The 20,862-nt window shown below is 36.7% G+C and overlaps 1 protein-coding gene across 1 annotated transcript in view; it reads left to right on the forward strand.

Annotated features, from left to right (window-relative positions):
* Nucleotides 1–20,862, forward strand: part of GRAMD1C (GRAM domain containing 1C) — a 103,826-nt gene that overhangs the window by 22,859 nt on the left and 60,105 nt on the right. The window contains exons 4-6 of the mRNA XM_043594211.1: nucleotides 5,701–5,804; nucleotides 6,395–6,490; nucleotides 19,539–19,619. Coding sequence (XP_043450146.1) covers nucleotides 5,701–5,804; nucleotides 6,395–6,490; nucleotides 19,539–19,619 — 281 coding nt within the window. The remainder of the gene's footprint in view (nucleotides 1–5,700; nucleotides 5,805–6,394; nucleotides 6,491–19,538; nucleotides 19,620–20,862) is intronic.

Consider the following 20,862-nt stretch of genomic DNA (forward strand, 5'->3'; position numbering starts at 1 on the left):
ATTTTTCAGTATGTGAATTTGTTTTAAAAAATTTACACTTTTTAGTTTTCTCTCACTGATACAATGAACCTGCTTATTGTATAAAACTTGCAAAATACAGACTTTTACAAAGTAGAAAACTAAAACCAGGTTTAATTGTACCAAGCCACAGACTGAGAGAAAATAGTTGATAATCATATATCTGATTAAAAAAAATCCTTGTATTTAGAATGGAAATAAAAGTCAACAATAAGAACACAAACAACCCAATTAAAAAAATAGGTAAATACACTTTACCCAAGATATATATGGAGGACAGATAAGCATGTAAAAAAATCCTCCACATCAATTATTATAGGGGAATGCACATTAAAAGCACAAGTAAACTACCTGGCAGTGAGAATTGCTAAAATTCACAGCAACAACAAAACAATGGACAGCAGCAAATGAAGATGAGGCTGCAAGGCTCTCATCTCCTGGTGGTGGGAATGCAGGCTGGCGCAGCTGCTTTCAAAGGCAAGTTGGCAGTTTCTTGTAAAGTTAAACATGCACTTAACCGTATGACCTGGCAATCCTAGTTATTTTCTCAAGTGAACTGTAAGCTGATGTTCACAAAAGTCCTGTACATGAATGTTTATAGCATCTTTGTTAACAATGGGTAATAACCAAGATGTCATTCAACTGGTGAATGAATAAACAAACTGTGGCACATCCATATAATGGAATACTATTCAGCAATAAAAAGGAACAAGCTATTAATATGCATTGCAACATGGATGAATCTTCAATATATTTTCTAAGTGAGAAAAACAAAACTTAAAAGGTTACATGTTTTATGATTCCATTTATTTGACATGAAAAATGCAAATATATAGGGATGGAAAGAAGATTTGTGGACACTGGGAAAGGAGAGTGGTTTCACAAGGGAATATTTATGGTGATGGAATGGTTCTATATGGTACTGGGGTGGTGGTAACATAATTGCATTTGTGAAGCCTTTATAGAGGTAACTTTATTGTATAAAAGTTGAAAAAGTCAACCAGAATATCAGGAGATCCCAGGTTGAAATTCCATCAGTAAGAGAAGGATCTAACTATATTACATACAAGTGACATATTGCACTCAAGGATGGGTTAGCATAGGTACATCTATTCCCTAGCTCTGTCTGTTGCTTGAGCCTAGAAACAGTGATACCTCAGTAAGCAGTCAGCATGTCCAGGACCCAGATATTGGTCTCTAAATACCATCCCCAATAAAAGGAATGAGAGCTCCTTGAAGAAATGGTCCATTCTGGGGCTGGGGCAGTGAAAAAAGAATATGAGTGGCTGTGGAGTAGCTTATAGTGCCAGAAAGTAAGGAAGTGCTAAAAAAAAAAAAAAAACCAATTCGAAAGAACTCCCAGTGGTCAAAGAGAGAATAATTTGAGCAATAAAATAAATAATGATAATATTGGATTATAACCTGAAGAATAAAATATCCATGAGTATATATTGATAAAAATAAATGCTTGAATAATTAAGCATATGGGGAAGAAGACACAAATCTCCCTTCAGTGGTATCTCCAGGTAATTTATATGCACGTTAAAGTTTGAGAAGCACTGATCAAGGTAACACAAGTGCCATACCTAAGGGTAAGAGCTTACTAGGTTCTTTTTCTCTGTACATAAAATACTGATGATGAAGAGGGTCTTTAAAAGATAACCAATCCATGTATAGTTATACAACTGATTTCACCAGTGTGATCCCATGTCTAACATCCTGTATGCTGATAAACCACTAATTTTGCTAATGAAAACCCTTTTCTGTGTCTCTGCTAGTTAGCCAAACATTTGTTGTTAAACAGTAATAAAGGTAGCCTAAGGGCTTCTAGTAGCTCCTGAAGGAGTGTAGTCCTAATTAAATTGTTAGGTGACTTATCCCAAGTATGAATCCCTGATTAAACAACTAACTATCCCTAGAATATTTCTAAACATCTACTTTAGCTGGAGTCCACATTTTCACTCCTAATATTCATTTGTGCCTTCTTTATTCTTACTCTTCTTATTCCTGGCCAAAGAAAATATTATGTTGGAGAAATACAATTAAAAACAAAATACCCTACCAATCCAGAAAACCTCTCACAAAAGTAGAAAAGAAAGAAAATAGTTTTATTATTGAATAAGCATTCAACTGGAATGAGATATGCTCACAGGTAATCTGTAAAAGAGATTGTGAAGAGAGACAGAAAGAAAATCTCACCCTTTTATATAGCCAAGCAGATACAACCCTTTACACATGTTCTAAAGATGAGTGATAACTAGTCCTCAAGTAAGAGGACATGATAGTACTGTTTGTCACACACAATTTCATCATAAATTCACCTGATAATTGGGGCTACTATCTGTGTTAGTTAACTGGCTTTATGCAAAGGAAAAATAAACTCGTATCTTTATGACAAGAGTTTGTTTTGCAGCTTGGAGCAAGTTGCCCACCGAAGTTAAGCTCCTACCCTATTACAGAAACTGGGAGATAGGGGGCTATCTCTCTTGATGTTTACATTTCCAAGAGATGGCTCCTAAGTCCTTGAGAAAACATTCCTGGATTGTAAACCTGGCAAGGGGCTTATTTTGTTTTTAAAAAGATTCACATGTATCTCAAAGAAGCAAGAAAGAATTTACAAATTTTCTGAAGAAAATGCTTAAAGAGAAGTGAGGAGGGAGTCTTTTTCCCTTTTTGCACTAGGGAAAATTAATTTTTTTTCTATTTGTATTTACCTTTACAGTTGTCTCAGGTAAAAAGCAAACAGAACAACATAAAAAATGTTAAGTGTGAAAAAGGAGAATGCTTATCTTTTATAATTTAAGTATTAAATCTGAAAGCAATCCTAAAAATATTCCAAAGACTCTTTTATTATTTATTTATTTAAAGTTATTTATTTTGAGAGAGAGAGAGAGTGTGCTCATGTGTATGTGCACATAAGTAATGGAGAGGTAGAGAAAGAGAGAGAGAGAATCCCAAGCAGGTTCAGTGCTGTCAGCACAGGGCCCAATGCAGGGCTCTAACTATGAGCCGTGACATCTTGACCTGAGCCGAAACCAAGAGTCAGATGCTTAACCTGCTGAGCCATCCAGATGCCCCCAAAGAGTCTTTTTAAAAGCAGTGTTCCCATTATGGGGCTCCCAAAGAATACTTTGGGATGTGTGTTTCCTGACATGATTGTTCAAAAACACATTTTTTAAATTCACCTCCCTTATGGATAGATATTCCTAAATTCTTTGATAAAACTATAATAGGACATCTTGTTTATTTATTGTACAACCTTATTGTAGAAGTATATAGTGCTGATTCACTCTATCTGTATTTCCATAACACTTGGTACATATTTCCACTGTATCCTTCATTATACTATAGTTATTAAAATAAATCTTTAAGAATAGGAGCCATTTAATTTTTTCTGAAATTGATTATGCAATAGCTAGTAAGTTGATGCAATAGCTAGTAAGTTGATGACTTGCTACATAGGTCACATAGCAACAAGTGACCTATGTTGCTTGGTTAATTTACTTAATTTTATTCTAACTTTCTGGTCACAAATTATAGGTTATAAATCCATAAAACAATTTTTGATAAACATTTTCTTATTCCATTCTAGATGAATCAGATTGTCATTTGACTCAAATCAGGTAGAATATTGCCTTCTGAAATGACAATTACATGTTTATCAGTAGGGAAATTGGGAGTAGAAAAAAGTAAAATTTCCTGCCTTAAATTTTTTTTTTCATTTCCTGCATAGGCCATATTGCTAAGAAGCCATTTTATAAAAAATAAATTTTATTGAGGTATAAGTTTATTACAATAAAATACAGCTGTTTTAGGGAAGCCCCCCTCCTTTTTTTAAAGTTTTTAAAAATTTATTTATTTTGAGAGAGAGTGTGTGTGTATGTGAGTGGGGGAGGGGCAGAGACAGAGGGAGAGAGAATCCCAAGCAGGCCCAGTGCTGTCAGTGCAGAGCCTGACACAGGGCTCAATCCCATGAACCGTGATGACCTGAGCCAAAATCAAGAGTTGGATGCTTAACCGACTGAGCCACCCAGGTGCCTCGAGGGAAACCCTTTTTTAAACCACTGAAAAAAGTCTGTCAATCTGTGTCAAATAGTCTTTGGTTAAAATAATCCAGTTGGTTGCTAGGGCTTTGAACATAGTTAATGTAAAATAGTGCATTGGTTCTCATAGTGTGGTGTACAGACTAGTAATGTTAGCGTTACTTGGGCTCATGTTAGACATGAAACTCTTCACCCTACTCCAAACATATTTAATCAGAAACTCTGGGGAGGGGCCTACCAATCTGTTTTAATAAGTCTGCCAGGTATTTCTGATCTGAAATGTGAGAAGCATTAAATTAATAAAATGTTTCAGTGGCTTATATAAAAATTTCAGGACACCTCAAGGTGACCTTTAGCCCAATTCCTGTTTTAGAGATGTGTACTAGTAATGAGTAACTTAATCTACTTAATTATTTACTAAGATTTTGGGGGCATCTCAGTTTTCTTTTGCTGAAGGAAACATTTTGAAAGACTGAATTACTTGGCTCAATTTTTAGTATTTTAGTTAAATTAGAAATTTAATATGATGAAATATAAATATTTTGAGATTCATAACCTTAACAGCTTTTTCCTAAAATTGCTAATCACTTCATATAGTTTTAAAATTTATCAGGTAAACCAAATATCATAGCAGATCTTTATATCTTGAATTATTGATAATTTAGCAATACTGTTTACATTAGCCAAAGAGCCAAATCTAAATTATGATATTAACTTACTGGTAAATAGCAGCATTTACCAGAACACTCTTGATTTTGCTGGATTTTAGCGCTGAGGCAGTGGGGATCAACTTTGAAACTAACTTAAAATGTATATAATTTTTGTAGTAGCCCTTGTCCCCTCCCTCACCCTTTTCCAACGTCTAATTAATCACCAATTTTCCATCGGCAGTACCTCCTAAATATCTCTGAATCTAACCACTTCTTTCTCTTACTACTGTCATTTCTTGGTCTGAGCCACCATCAGTTTTCCCCTGGACTTCCAACTCATTTATCTGAATCCATATTCACAGTGTGAAAAAAGTAGTCTTTAATAATGTACATCTGATCATGCCCCTTCTACTTAAAACTCATCAATGGCTTCTCGTAAAGTCCACAGTCTACTGTTGTCTGTGAACCTTATATGATCTAGCTTTTCCAGCTTCTCTAGCTCAGACATCTTTATATAGTTACTGAAATGTGCTGTGTTTCTTTCTGCCATGGGGTCTTCACACATGCTGTTTCCTTATGGTCCAGCTGACCATTTATTGATCTTTAGATCTCAGTTTAAAGACTACTTTTTTTCTGGAGAACTGTCCTGATGTACTCTCTCCCTGCCCAATCCCCCCATATCTGTGTACTCCTTGTTATATTCTCTCATAGCTTTCTCTACACTTTGATCATTATACTTCCTTTTGTAATTCTTTCATTGTATACCTTCCCTTATAGACTGTGTTCCATGCGGGCAAGGTACATTTTTGGTAATCCTGGTTTCCAGCAAGATAGCTGGTGTATGATGCCCAAAGTATCTGAATGAGTGAGTGAATAAACGAACAAACAATTGAACAAAGAGTGATGACTTTTCATGTGTTAAAGTAATATAAGGTTATAAAGTTGCCAGATTTTTTTGAATAAGCTGTTCCTTATCCTTGTGTATCTAGATTATGCTTGTGCTCTTCAGAGGGACATTTTGCTTCAGGGACGTCTCTATCTTTCAGAAAACTGGCTGTGTTTCTATAGCAACATCTTCAGATGGGAAACTACAGTAAGATGTATTTTGATTTGACTTGTTGATACAAATAATTGCATAGATAGAAATATATATATAGTCCTCCTAAAAACAATGTACTTTAGATTCCAAAGTAAATTTATATGTATTTGTATATCTGTACTTGTATATGCGTGTGATATATTTATATATCGTAGAAGTGTGTAATCTATTTTCTTAATACATCAAGCTCCATTTGTACATATTTAATACAGTTGGAGAAAGAGATTTCAGGTTGAAAAAAGCTTGAACATACATCCATTTGACTGCCAAAATCATGTCTGATGTGACAGACTGTCTGAATTTTGTTTGTGTGTGTATGTGTTAATGTGGAGCACGAACACCCACATGTCTTTTCACACTCTGTCCTAAAGTTAGAGATAAGAGCTGAGGAGGAAATTACTGCTGGGGGAGAACGTCTGACTGCTTACCCTATTTTTCTCAGAGAATGCAAGCATGTGGTTATTAACTCCTTCAGGTTTTTCAACGGAATATTCTGGATTAGATTGATGCCATACTTCATATTTTGTGCTGCATATGTTTCAGGAAAATTCATTTAATAATTTTTCATTCTTTCACGTGTTTAGATTTGTATTGCATTAAAGAACATAACCTTCATGACCAAGGAGAAAACTGCTCGACTCATCCCAAATGCTATCCAGATTGTTACAGAAAGTGAAAAGGTGAAAAACTTTTCTACCTTTGCCTTATTACATAACATGGAGAAAATCTGCATCATACTGATTCATCAGTGTTGGTGATGTAGGCAATTCTTCTTGGAGTTAGGAATTTGTAATAGAGATATATTGTATTTAATACTAAATTTCTGTGTAGTTAAGTACTCACTGATAATTAAATGAATGCTAACAATTTTTGTGCTTTATAGTTCACAGAGAACTTTCTCCCATATTTTTCATTTCTTCTTTATAAGAGGTAGGTAGGGTAAACATTACCAAAACATCATTATTTCTAAATGCCCTAATAATTCCATGATATTGTGTAGTCAATAATACCTGCACAGTAGCAACTAATAAAAACAAATGGTTCTGGTGAACAGAGAGATTTGGGTAGCATACAAGTAAACACGTAATCATTATACTATTTTTTTTAGGATGGCAGTTAGGGTAGCAGTTATCTTTAACTGCCATTGTTTTTATGATCCTGCCTACAATATCTGCCATTTTGTAATGGGGATATATGAAGAATCTTTCTGTACCCACCTGGAAAATTGATTAGGGCTCTGTGTGTGACATTAGAAGCATAATGCACTCTCAACAATAGCCAAATTATGGAAAGAGCCTAAATGTCCATCAACTGATAAATGGATAAAGAAATTGTGGTTTATATACACAATGGAGTACTACGTGGCAATGAGAAGGAATGAAATATGGCCCTTTGTAGCAATGTGGATGGAACTGGAGAGTGTTATGCTAAGTGAAATAAGCCATACAGAGAAAGACAGATAACATATGTGTTCACTCTTATGTGGATCCTGAGAAACTTAACAGGAACCCATGGGGGAGGGGAAGAAAAAAAAAAGAGGTTAGAGTGGGAGAGAGCCAAAGCATAAGAGACTCTTAAAAACTGAGAACAAACTGAGGGCTGATGGGGGGTGGGAGGGAGGGAAGGGTGGGTGATGGGTATTGAGGAGGGCACCTTTTGGGATGAGCACTGGGTGTTGTATGGAAACCAATTTGACAATAAATTTCATATATTAAAAAAAAAAGCATAATGCTGAGAAAGCAAAAGAGATAAGGAAGGAAAAGAAGGAAAGTAGGGAAAAGGGCAAAGAAGGGAATGAAAGGGAAGGAGAAGGAAGGAACCACAGAAGGAATGAAGGGAGGCAATGAAAGGAAAAAGAGAGAGGAAAGAGAAGCAGGGGAGAGAAACACTATCATGACATTGAATCATTGTAATGATACTTTTAAATCTTACAGTTTCTTTCCAATGCACTTTAAATTTTATTTTTATTTACTTATTTTTTATTTTTTAAAGTTTATTTATTTATTTTGAAAGAGAGAGAGTGTGAGCAAGGGAGGGGCGGAGAGAGTTGGAGAGAGTGAGAATACCAAGTAGGCTCCTTGGCATCAGTGCAGAGCCCAAATTGAGTCTTGAACTCATGAATGAGATCATGGACCTGAGCCAAAATCAAGCGCCAGATGCTTAACTGACTGAGCCACCCAGGTGCCCCTATTTTTAAATAATCTTATCCTTCCAGAATACTCCCCAGTACAGTACAAAGAACTTATCCCCTTGGAACTATTTGAGAGTAAGTTGTTACTCTGAAACCTCATTACTCCAGATAGCAAACCAAATATCCTAGCATGTATTTCCAACAAAGAGATTCTCCTGCATAAGCGCAAGCTGACCATCAAAATCAAGAAATTACCATTGACCATTACCATTGTTCAATCCTCAGACCTTCTTCAGTTCCCCCAGATATTCTAATAACATCCTTTATAGCAATTAGATGCAGTTTAGAAATACATAATTACTTTTAGTTGTCATGCTCTTTAATTTCCTTATTCTGAAATAGTCTCTTAGTCTTTTTTGACTTTTGTGCCCTTGATCCTTTTAAAGATTACAGGTGTTATTTTTTAAGTTATTCCTCAATTGTGTTTGTTTAATATTTCCTTGTAACTAAACGTAGGTTATGCAATGTTGACAGAAATGACATGAAAGTGATACTCTGTTCTTTACACTGCATCCTATCAGATGGCCCATGACTTCAGCTTCTACCATTATTGGCGATATTCACTTGGATCACTTGATTAAGATGGTTAATCTGCCAGACTTTACTGTAGTCTGTTTTCCTTTGTAATAATATTTTGTGGCAAGCTACTCTGAAACTACATAAATACACAATTCTTCATCAAACTTTACATTTATTCATTCATTTACTTATATCAGCATGTCCTCATTGTTTCTTGTTTTATTCAGTGAGTCCTAATTCATTACTAGCATTATTTATTTTGATGCTCAAATTGTCCCAGATTTGGGCAGTTGCAGGCCCTTAAGGTGGCTCTGGTGACCTTCTGACTATTCTTAGTATTGTTTGAGAATTTCCTTGCTTTTTGACATAAGGTGTTCCAGGCTTTCTCTGCCTCAGCCCTGGAATCAGTCACTTCTCCAAAAAGTTCTCATTCTTATTTTTTTTTAATGTTTATTTATTTTTGGGAGAGAGAGAGAGTGAGAGTGTGCACATGCACATGAGTGGGGGAGGGGCAGAGAGAGAGAGAGAGAGGGAGAGAGAATCCCAAGCAGGCTCCATGCTGTCAGTTCAGAGCCCAGTGTGGGGCCCAAACCCACAAACCACGAGATCATGACTCAAGCTGAAATCAAGAGTAGGACACTTAACTGACTGAGCCCCCCAGGCCCCAGTTGTGATTTCTTCTAAGGGAAGACTGATATTTAGAAGCCAGTGTATTCATTGCTATTGGGGTGTCGTATTCCTGAGCCCTTTAAATAGTAAGAATAAGGGTATATGTAATGTATATATAATTACACACCCATACACATAATATACACACATATATAGCCATTTGTACATCAGTGTCTTTCTACTTATCTGTCATAAACCAAGAATTCACTCTGAAATCTCTAATTCCTGTCCAACACTACACAGTTCAGTTTTGTTTCCTCCCTTTGATATTTGTAACTCTCTTCGCTGACTGAGAAGCTAGGCTCCCATTATCCTCAATATATTTACTTACTTGATCAGTTGACCTCTATGTAATAAAACTTCATTTCTTTGCCACTCCTTTCCCACATGGATGCCCTTTTACCTGACTTGGTTTCTGACACTTTCCAGTCCAGTTGCTGCCCATCCCATCACGGCACAGGTGCTCTCACCATGTGAAAGCACTCCTCACTCTGCTTGGTCTGACATCCTATGCCAAGCACCTTCCCTGCACTCACTTTACCCTGTGCCAGGTCAACCCTCTAAAGGGATGCCCTCCATTCCCTGCTTGTGCTCTGATATTCTGTGCCAGTCTGTCACTGTGTTTGGTTGCCACCCTCACCTCTTCAGGCTCTGACTCCCCAGCACAAAACCACCCTCATGGACTCTATCATGCTGTGTCACCCTCACCTGCTCCAGCTCTGACATGCTTTTGCAGGCTGCTCCTGTTCATGGTCACACTCTTTGCAATGCTTGGGCTCTGCCACCCACACCAGTCTACCTCTTTACATGGTCACCCTTGATGGGCTCTGACTTGGGCCCCTCACCGTGTTCTTGTTCTGAAACCATGCTCCAGATCACCCTCATATATGGAGGCCCTTCTTACTTGCTTGGTCTCTGATACTCCATGTAAGGCAACCCTTCTATGTGGACAACTTCCTCATTCTTTTCAGGTTTTGACATTGTTTTGGGCTACTGCAGCTCTTTTCTCCCTCCGCTCCCCTCCAGTGTGGATTCCTCCTTTTCTCTGTTCTACCAATAGCTTTAGGACTGAGCTGTTGAGGAAGAGAAGAAGAGCTAAAATAAGCATAGTCTTAATTTTATAATTAATACATGAATACATTGCATTCCCTAACAAAATCATCATCAAACAGTTTTTAAACTAGCGTCTTGGTCCATGCCATAACCCCCAATTCCATTTATTTATGTTTTTTTAGAGGCAGACACTGTTACCAGTTTGGTATGTATCTTTTTAGACTTTTTTCCTTTGTGTATGTATATATAAACATATAGTTGTATATATGTATATACATACACACATATAGTTTTGCTTTTTTTTAAATTTTTTAAATTTATTTTTTAAATTTACATCCAAGTTAGTTAGTATATGGTGCAACGATTTCCCACAACCCCTCCAGTAACGCTCTGTTTGTTCTCCATATTTAAGAGTCTCTTATATTGTTGTCCCCTTCCCTGTCTTTATATTTTTTTGCTTCCCTTCCCTTATGTTCATCTGTTTTGGTTCTTAAAGTCCTCATATGAGTGAAGTCATATAATATTTGTCTTTCTCTGACTGATTAATTTCACATAGCATAATACCCTATATATTTATTCACTTAGCATAATACCCATAATAGTTCCATCCACGTAGTTGTGAATGGCAAGATTTCATTATTTTTGATTGCTGAATAATACTTCATTGTGTATATATCTATATGTGTGTGTGTGTGTGTGTGTGTGTGTGTGTGTATATATATATATATATATATATATATATACACATCTTCTTTATCCATTCATCCATCAATGGATATTTGGGCTGTTTCCATACTTTGGCTATTGTCGACAGCACTACTATAAACATTGGGGTGCATGTGCCCCTTCTAAACAGCATACCTGTATCCCTTGGATAAATACCTAGTAGTGCAATTTCTGGGTCATAGGGTAGTTCTACTTTTAATTTTTTGAGGAACCGCAAAAGAGATCTTCTTTCTCCGCATCCTTGCCAACATCTGTTGTTGCCTGAGTTGTTAATGTTAGCCATTCTGACAGGTGTCAGGTGGTATCTCATTGTGGTTTTGATTTGTATTTCCCTGATGATGAGTGATGTTGAGCATTTTTTCATGTGTCGGTTGGCCATCTGGATGTCTTCTTTGGAGAAGTGTGTATTCATGTCTTTTGCCCACTTCTTCACTGGATTATTTGTTTTTTGGGTGTTGAGTTTGGTAAGTTCTTTATAGATTTTAGATACTAACCCTTTATCTGATAGGTCATTTGCAAATATCTTCTCCCTTTCCATCAGTTGACTTTTAGTTTTGCTGATTGTTTCCTTCGCTGTGCAGAAACTTTTTATTTTGATGATGTCCCAGTAGTTCATTTTTGCTTTTGTTTCCCTTGCCTCTGGAGACGTGTTGAGTAAGACATTGCTGTGGCCAAGGTCAAAGAGGTTTTTGCCTGCTTTCTTCTGGAGAGTTTTGAAGGCTTCCTGTCTTACATTTAGGTCTTTCATCCATTTTGAGTTTATTTTTGTGTATGGTGTAAGAAAGTGGTCCAGGTTCATTTTTCTGCCTGTCACTGTCCAGTTTTCCCAGCACTGCTTGCTGAAGAGACTGTCCTTATTCCATTGGATATTCTTTCCTGCTTTGTCAAAAATTAGTTGGCCATACGTTTGTGGGTCCATTTCTGGGTTCTCTCTATTCTGTTCCATTGATCTGAGTGTCTGTTTTTGTGCCAGAATCATACTGTCTTGATGATTACAGCTTTGTAATACAGCTTGAAGTTTGGGATTGTGATGCTTCCTGCTTTGGTTTTCTTTTTCAAGATTGCTTTGGCTATTTGGGGTCTTTTCTGGTTCCATACAAATTTTAGGATTGTTTGTTCTAGCTCTGTGAAGAATGCTGGTGTTATTTTGACAGGGATTGCATTGGATATATAGATTGCTTTGGATAGTATTGACATTTTAACAATGTATGTTTTTTCTATCCAGGAGCATGGAATGTTTTTCCATTTTTTTTGTGTCTTCTTCAATTTCTTTCATAAGCTTTCTATAGTTTTCAGTGTATCGATTTTTCACCTCTTTGGTTTGATTTACTCCCAGGTATTTTATGTTTTTTGGTGCAATTATAAATGGGATCGATTCCTTGATTCCTCTTTCTGTTGCTTCATTATTGGTGTATAAGAATGCAACCACTTTCTGTGCATTGATTTTATATCCTGCAACTTTGCTGAATTCATGGATCAGTTCTAGCAGTTTTTTGGTGGAATCTTTAGGGTTTTCCATATAGACTATCATGTTATCTGTGAAGAGTGAAAGTTTGACCTCCTCTTGGCTGATTTGGATGCCTTTTATTTTTTTGTGTTGTCTGATAGCTGAGGCTAAGACTTCCAATACTATGTTGAATAACAGTGGTGAGAGTGGACATCCCTGTCTTATTCCTGACCTTAGGGGGAAAGCTCTCAGTTTTTCCCCATTGAGGATGATATTAGTGTTGGGTCTTACATATATGGCATTTATTATCTCAAGGTATGATCCTTCTATCCCTACTTTCATAAGGGTTTTTATCAAGAAAGGATGTTGTATTTTGTCAAATGCTTTCTCTGCATCTATTGAGAGGATCATATGGTTCTTGTCCTTCCTTTTATTGATATGATGAATCACATTGTTTGTTTCGTGGATATTGAACCAGCCCTGCATCCCAAATGTAAATCCCACTTGGTCATGGTGAATAATTTTCTTAATGTATTGTTGGATCCAGTTGGCTAATATTTTGTTGAGGATTTTTGTATCTGTTCATCAGGGAAAATGGTCTGTAGTTCTTCTTAGTGGGATCTCTGTCTGGTTTTGGAATCAAGGTAATTCTGGCTTCATAGAAAGAGTTTGGAGGTTTTCCTTCCATTTATATTTTTTTGAACAGCTTCAAGAGAATAGGCACTAACTCTTCCTTAAATGTTTGGTAGAATTCCCCTGGAAAGCCATCTGGCTCTGGAATCTTGTTTTTTGGCAGAGTTTGATTACTAATTCAATTTCTTTACTGGTTATGGGTCTGTTCAAATTTTCTATTTCTTCCTGTTTCAGTTTTGGTAGTTTATATGTTTCTAGGAATTTGTCCATTTCTTCCAGATTGCCCATTTTATTGGCATGTAATTGCTCATAATATTCTCTTGTTTTATTTCTGCTGTGTTGGTTGTGATCTCTACTCTTTCATTCTTGATTTTATTTATTTGGGTCCTTTCTGTTTTCTGTTTGATCAAACTGGCTGGGGGTTTGTCAAGTTTGTTAACTCTTTCAAAGAACCAGCTTTTGGTTTCATTGATCTGTTCTACTGTTTTGTTTTGTTTGTTTTTTCATTTGCTTGTTTTTGGTTTTAATAGCATTGATTTCTGCTCTAATCTTTATTATTTTCTGTCTTCTGCTGGTTTTGGGTTTTATTTGCTGTTCTTTTTCTAGCTCTTTAAGGTGTAAGGTTAGATTGTGTATCTGAGACCTATCTTCCTTCTTTAGGAAGGCCTGAATTGCTGTATACTTCCCTCTTATGATCACCTTTGGTTTTGGGCCGTGGTGTTCTCATTTTCATCAGCTTCCATGTACTTTTTAATTTTGTCTTTAACTTCTTGGCTAGCCCTTTCATTCTTTTTTTTTTTAATTTTTTTTAACGTTTATTTATTTGTGAGACAGAGAGAGACAGAGTATGAACAGGGGAGGTTCAGAGAGAGAGGGAGACACAGAACTGGAAATAGGCTCCAGGCTCTGAGCTGTCAGCACAGAGCCTGACGCGGGGCTCGAACTCATGGACTGCGAGATCATGACCTGAGCCGAAGTCGGACGCTTAACTGACTGAGCCACCCAGGCGCCCCTAGCCCTTGCATTCTTTAGTAGGATGTTCTGTAGTCTCCAAGTATTTCTTATCTTTCCACATTTTTTCTTGTGGTTTATTTCAAATTTCATAGCATTGTGGTCTTAAAATATGCATGGTATGATCTCGATCTTTTTGTATTTGTTGCGGGATGATTTGTGTCCCCAGTGTGTGATCTGTTCTGGAGAATGTTCCATGTGGACTGGAGAAGGATGTGTATTCTGCTGCTTTAGGATGAAATTTTCTGAATATATCTGTTAAGTCCATCTGGTCCAGTGTGTCATTCAAAGCCATTGTTTCCTTGTTGATTTTCTGTTTAGATGATCTGTCCATTGTTGTAAGTGGGGTGTTGAAGTCTCCTACTATTATGGTATTATTATCAGTGAGTTTCTTTGTGTTTGTGATTAATTGACGTATATATTTGCGTGCTTAATATTTGGAGCATAAATGTTTACAATTGTTAAGTCTTCTTGGTGGATAGACCCCTTGATTATGATATAATGCCCTTCTTCATCTCATGTTACAGTCTTTATTTTAAAGTGTAGATTGTCTGATATAAGTATGGCTACTCTGGCTTTCTTTTGGCGACATTAGCACGATAGATGGTTCTCCATCCCCTTATTTTCAATCTGAAGGTGTCTTTAGGTCTAAAGTGGGTCTCTAGTAAACAGCATATAGATAGATCTTGTTTTCTTATCCATTCCATTACCCTATGTCTTTTGATTGGAGCATTTAGTCCATTGATGTTTCGAGTGAATATTGAAAAATATGAATTTATTGCCATTATGTTTCTTGTAGAGTTGGGAGTTTCTGGTGGTGTTCTCTGGTCCTTTCTAGTCTTTGTTGCTTTTGGTATTTTTTTTTCTGTCTTTTCTCTCCTCAGAGAGTCCCCCTTAAAATTTCTTGCAGGGCTGGTTTAGTGGTCACAAACTCCTTTAATTTTTGTTTGTCTGGGAAACTTTTAATCTCTCCTTCTATTTTGAATGACAACCTTGCTGGATAAAGAATTCTTGACTGCATATTTTTCCAATTCAGCACATTGAAGATATCCTGCCACTCCTTTCTGGCCTGCCAAGTGTCTGTGGATAGGTCTGCTGCAAACCTGATCTGTCTTCCCTTGTAGATTAAGGACTTTTTTTCCCTTGCTGCTTTCATGATTCTTTCCTTGCCTGAGTATTTTGTGAATTTGACTATGATATGCCTTGTTGATGGTTGGTTTTGTTGAATCTTATGGGGGTCCTCTGTGCTTCCTGGATTTTGATGTCTGTGTCTTTCCCCAGGTTAGAAAAGTCTTCTGCTATGATTTGCTCACCTAACCCTCTACTCCTTTTTCTCTCTCTTCATCTTCTGGGACCCCCTGTGATTCTGACATTGTTCCTTTTTAGTGAGTCACTGATTTATCTAATTCTTAAATTGTGCTCTTTTACCTTAGTCTCCCTCTTTTTTTCTGCTTCATTATTCTCCATACATTTGTCCTCTATATCACTGATTCACTGTTCTGCCTCATCCATCATTGCTGCCGTGGCATCCATTTGAGATTGCAGCTCAATTATAACATTTTTATTTTATTCTGACTAGCTTTTACTTCTCTTATCTCCACAGAAAGGGATTATAATCTATTTTTGACCCCAGCTAGTATTCTTAGTATCGTGATTCTGAATTCTGCTTCAGACATCTTGGTTGTATCTCTGTTGATTAAGTCCTTGGCTGTTGTTTCTTCCTGCTCTTTTGGGGCAAATGCCTTTGTTTCGTCATTTTGAAGGAACAAAATGAATTAATAACGTAAAAAAAAAATAAAATGGAAACATTAAAAGCAACATAAACACACAAATAAATGATGCAAGATACTCATGTGTTTTGTCTGGTAATTGAAAGGAGTTTGATAGATTAGAGAAAAAGGGGAAAAAAGATAAAAAGTAGAAAAAAGAAAAAAAGAAAAACAAAAAAAGGAAAATGTTTGAAAATTTGAGAAAATGAATACAGTGAAATAGAATAAAATGAAATGATGGAAGTAAAATAGGATTTGAAAAATTTACAAAAAGTAAAAAATACAGTAGAAAAAATAATATTTTAATAAAAATTGAAAATAAAAATTTTTTCTTTTTCTGTATTCAAGAAAAAGAAAAGAAATGAAAAAGAAAAAGACTATTGAATAGATGGAGCAGCAAACAGACTGAAATACAATTGAAATTACATGTTTTCTCCTAGAAGTCAAAGTATGAAGTACTTTATAGTTCATAAACTAAGCAGGCGGAGAGATTTGTGGTGATCCTAAAAAGTGAGGTTGGCCCAGTTGGTCTGGGCTTAGTGTAATGGCTCCATTCTCCACTAGATGGCACCACTTAGCTTACTGGTGGTGGATTGTTGTTGCGCTTGTAGGTGTGTATGCGCATGCGCAGGAGGGGTGAAAATGGTGTCACCCAGCTACCCAGTCTCTAGTATCGGAACTATGTGCTCTCCCCGACCAGTAATTGTGCACCTGTCTTTTGTCCCCGGCTTCTGTCCACTTCCTGCTTTTACACTGTCTGTGTCCAAGCCATCAGGTTGTCAGGAGGCACCTCCCTCCTGAGTTTTATCTCAGATGTGGCTCTGTTCCCCGACCCCTCACTTCTGAGAGACTGCAGCTTTGACCCTCTCAGATCCTCTGGGAGAGGGTCTCACCGAGCAATGGCTGGGTGTCAGCCACATCCAGGAATGTTCACAGGTCCATGCTGCTGCTGATGCCCATCGACTGCTGCTGGGTGCCAATCCGCCCCAGAAAAAGTTCATGCAATCGTGTAGCAGCAGCATTTTAGGGATTGTGGAAAATCACAACACATGTCTGGCACCAGGCTTCACTCTTAACGACCTTGTTCTAGCACCAGTGAATGTGGTCGTTCCCTGGGGTCTGCTGGGACTGGGTGGCCGCACAGCCTCTACCAAATGTCCTTCGAGTAGTGGAACCACTTCTCCCTGTGTGACCTGAGGATCTCCTGCAGTCCACTCTGCTCCTGGGGATTCGCCTTTCCCACCAGAGCACCACCAGGTATTGAGCTGTGGAGTTTCAGACTCTGTGCTCCCCCTGTTTATAGAGTCTTAATGCAATTTAAACCCTCCTCTTTCGCCCTTTATAGTTCAATCCCTGAGGCCGTTTCCATGTTTCCACTTTCTCTCCAGCTGCTTTTGGCGGGGGGTGCTTTTCCCATACTCTCCTCCCATCTCTGTCCTCTCTCTGCAAGCAAAAACTCATCCCTGCCCTCTGCAGCTTCTCTCTTCCCCAGTTTACCTCTCCATGCTGTGTACCTGCTGAGTTCTGTGGTTCAGGTTGTGCAGATTGTTGTGTTAATCCTCATATCAGTTTTTTAGGTTCGCAGGATAGTTTAGTGTTGGTCTTGCTGTATATCATGGACGCGAGATGCAGAAAAAATTTCCATGCTGTTCTGCCATCTTGGCTCCTCCTCTGCTTTGTTTTTAAAAGCAAATTCTATCTTATACATGTTGTTTTTCAGTTTTCCTTTCTTAAAAAGAGCTTAACAGTTTTTGGAGTTATAGGTTAGCACATACAGATAGAGCTATTTCTGTTTATACATGTGCTGTGTAGTATTTCATAGAATGAATTTACCATGGTTTCCTTGTTCTAATGTTAGTTCATTTCCAATATTTTGTTATTACCCACCAGTGCTGCAGTGAACAGCCTGACCATGCCTTCTAGAGCTCATGTATGATTTTTCCTCACATATTTAGTGAAATTGCAGGGTCAAGCATTTTAATTTTAATAACAACTGGCATTTGCTGAATATATTTGTTCTAAGACACTGTGTTAAGTTCTTTACATATATTTTCTCATTTAATTTTTACAAAAGTTTGCTACTATAGTTATTCCCATTTTGCAGATGAGGAAACTAAGGAAAAGAAAAGTGACCCAAGGAACTAAGAACTGTAGAACTAAGTGATAGATTGTATGCATGAGTGGATAAAGTAGATTACAAGTTATTTAGTTTAAGACATGGGAATTAGTAAGCATAAGACAGTGGTGAAAGAGAGATGAGGAGGTTTTTCTTATCTATATACCTGAACAAAAAGGTTGCAAGATTATTACAATACAAAAAATACAAAAAAAAAAAATGATTTGGGTCTAAGAAAATGAGATAGAGGATAGTAAGTAGTCATCGTTAAGTTACATATTATGTATGTAATCGTATTTGGAAAATCTAGATATATGCTTGTTATGAAAAGTTTTCCTTTATGGAGTATATATATAGCAACATTTCAATTTACTAACTAGAAAATAGCACTTTAAAATCTTTCTATGAAAAGTATAAACACCCAAAACATTATTTGTTTGACATGTTATTTAACAAATCAAACAACAACTGAGCTTTCTCATCCCTAAAAATAACCACTCAGTCATGAAAAGTCACTAACTATGGGGTCGGAAGAGATGATACACTGAGAGACTGTCGTTAGTGCTGTCACTTGTCAGATTTTCTCATAAAAGCCTATTTCAAAACGTGACTTTGCAAAATCAATTAAATGCAGAGGAAGAGATAGAGCTAAAACCAAACATAGAATTATAGATTGAAACATGCTTTTTTTTTTCTATAGCATTCAAAGCAAAGTTAAGTTTTAACATGGGAGTGTTATATATATAATTAGTAGAAGTTAACTATTTCTGGATTTTTCAGAAGACTATGAAAGATGATATTATTTGAAATTAAGATCTTTAAAATAGGGCACCTGGGTGGCTCAGTTGATTAGGTATCTGCCTCTTGATCTCAGCTCTGGTCATGATCTCACTGGTTGTGGGTTTGAGCCCCACATCAGCCTCCATGGTGGTGGTGCGGAGGCTGCTTGGGATTCTCTCTCTCTCTCTCTCTCTCCCCCCCCCCCCGCCCCGTCCCTCCCCTGCTTGCACGATGTGTCGTCTCTCTCAAAATAAATAAATAAATAAATGTAAAAAAAATTTTTAAGAAGATTATTTTAATAGTTAAATTACATGTACATAAATATCTACCTATTTCAAGCTCCTTTCCTGAGTAAATATTGATAAAATTGTACTTCCTGTAAGATACAATTTTTAAAGATACCTCGTTCATGTACCAGTTACCTGTTTTTCTTCTCTTTTAGCAAAGAGTGAAACAAAAGTAATATATAGGGGCACGTTGGTGGCTCAGTCGATTAAGCATCCAACTCGGCTCAGGTCATTATCTCATGGATCATGCGTTCAAGCCCTACATTGGGCTCTGTGCTGACAGCTCAGAGCCTGGAGCCTGCTTTGAATTCTGTGTCCCCCCCTCTCTCTGCCCCTTCCCCCCTCCCACACACTCTCTCTCTCTCTCTCTCTCAAAAATAATCATTAAAAAATTTTTTTTAAATATAAAGTAGGTAATGGTGTCATATTAGTTTGCTTTCACCATAGCAAGTGCCAACAGATCCTCATGACACTCCTTCCCACTTTTTTTTATGACACTAAAATCATTGTTCTGTTTTTCTTTGCAGTTTTTCTTCACATCTTTTGGTGCCAGAGACAGAAGTTACCTCAGTATCTTTAGGTTGTGGCAGAATGTACTATTAGACAAGGTAAGTGTTCATACCAGAGGCAGGTACTTATTATAATGGCAACATCCCAATGTGTACCTCAACATTGTTTGTGAGTTGAAAGTTCCTTTTTATGTTTTTGGAGTTAATTTTGACTAGACTATTGAAATTCCAAGAAGAAACTCGAAGCAAAATAGAATCCATAGTTATGTTAAGATGTTGATTGTATAGTAGTCTCCCCTTTATCTGTAGGGGATATGGTCCAAGACCCACAGTGGATGCCTGAAACTGCAGACAGTACTGAAACTAATATATATGTTATGTTTTTTCCTATATGTGCATACCTATGATAAAATTTAATTTGTAAATTAGGCATGGTAAGAGATTAATAAAAATAATTACATAGAATAATTGTAACAATATACTATAATAGAAGTTATGTGAATGTGGTATCTTTCTTTCTCTTAAAATACCTTATTATGCTATACTCATCTTTCATCTTGATGATATGAGATTATCAAATGACTGCATGATGAAGTGAGGTGAATGACATAGCCTTGTGACGTATTGTTGTGCTACTAATTCTGATGGTATGTCAGAAGGAGGACAGTCTACTTCTTGACTGTGATCGACTTTGGGTAACTAAAACTGGGGAAACTGAACTTGTAGATAAGGGGGGAGGGACTACTGCAAATCCTCAGGGTAACCACCAAGAAAATAGCTTTAAAAATATAGTAAAAGAAATATCAAGGGAATTAAAATGGTATACTAGATCTATTTCACACATAAGAAGGCAGTAATGGAAGAATAGAGGGACTAACAAGATATAAAACACATAGAAAAAAATAGCAAAATGGCTATTAAACATAGCCATTAAATCATTAAACATAAAAGATTAAGCACTTTAATCAGAAGGCAGAGGTAGGCAGAAAGAATGAAAAAAAAAACTTGATCCAACTATATGCTGTCTATATGAAATATGTTAGATTTAAAGATACAAACAGATGGACAATAAAAGGATGGAAACAAAATATACCATACAAATAGTAACCAAAAGAAAGTTGAAGTGACTGCGGTAGTATCAAACAAAATAGACTGTAAAACAAAAATTAATAGAGACAAGGAATAATATTTTATAATACTAAAAGAGTCAATCCATAACAATTTATAAACTTATATACACCTAATAACAGAGCCCTAAAATACATGAAACAAACCTGGCAGAATTGAAAGGGGAAACAGACAATTCAACAATAATAGTTGGAGATTTCAACACCCCACTTTC

Source organism: Prionailurus bengalensis, chromosome C2 (assembly GCF_016509475.1).
Source record: "Prionailurus bengalensis isolate Pbe53 chromosome C2, Fcat_Pben_1.1_paternal_pri, whole genome shotgun sequence".
In the NCBI taxonomy this organism is placed as follows: Eukaryota; Metazoa; Chordata; class Mammalia; order Carnivora; family Felidae; genus Prionailurus; species Prionailurus bengalensis.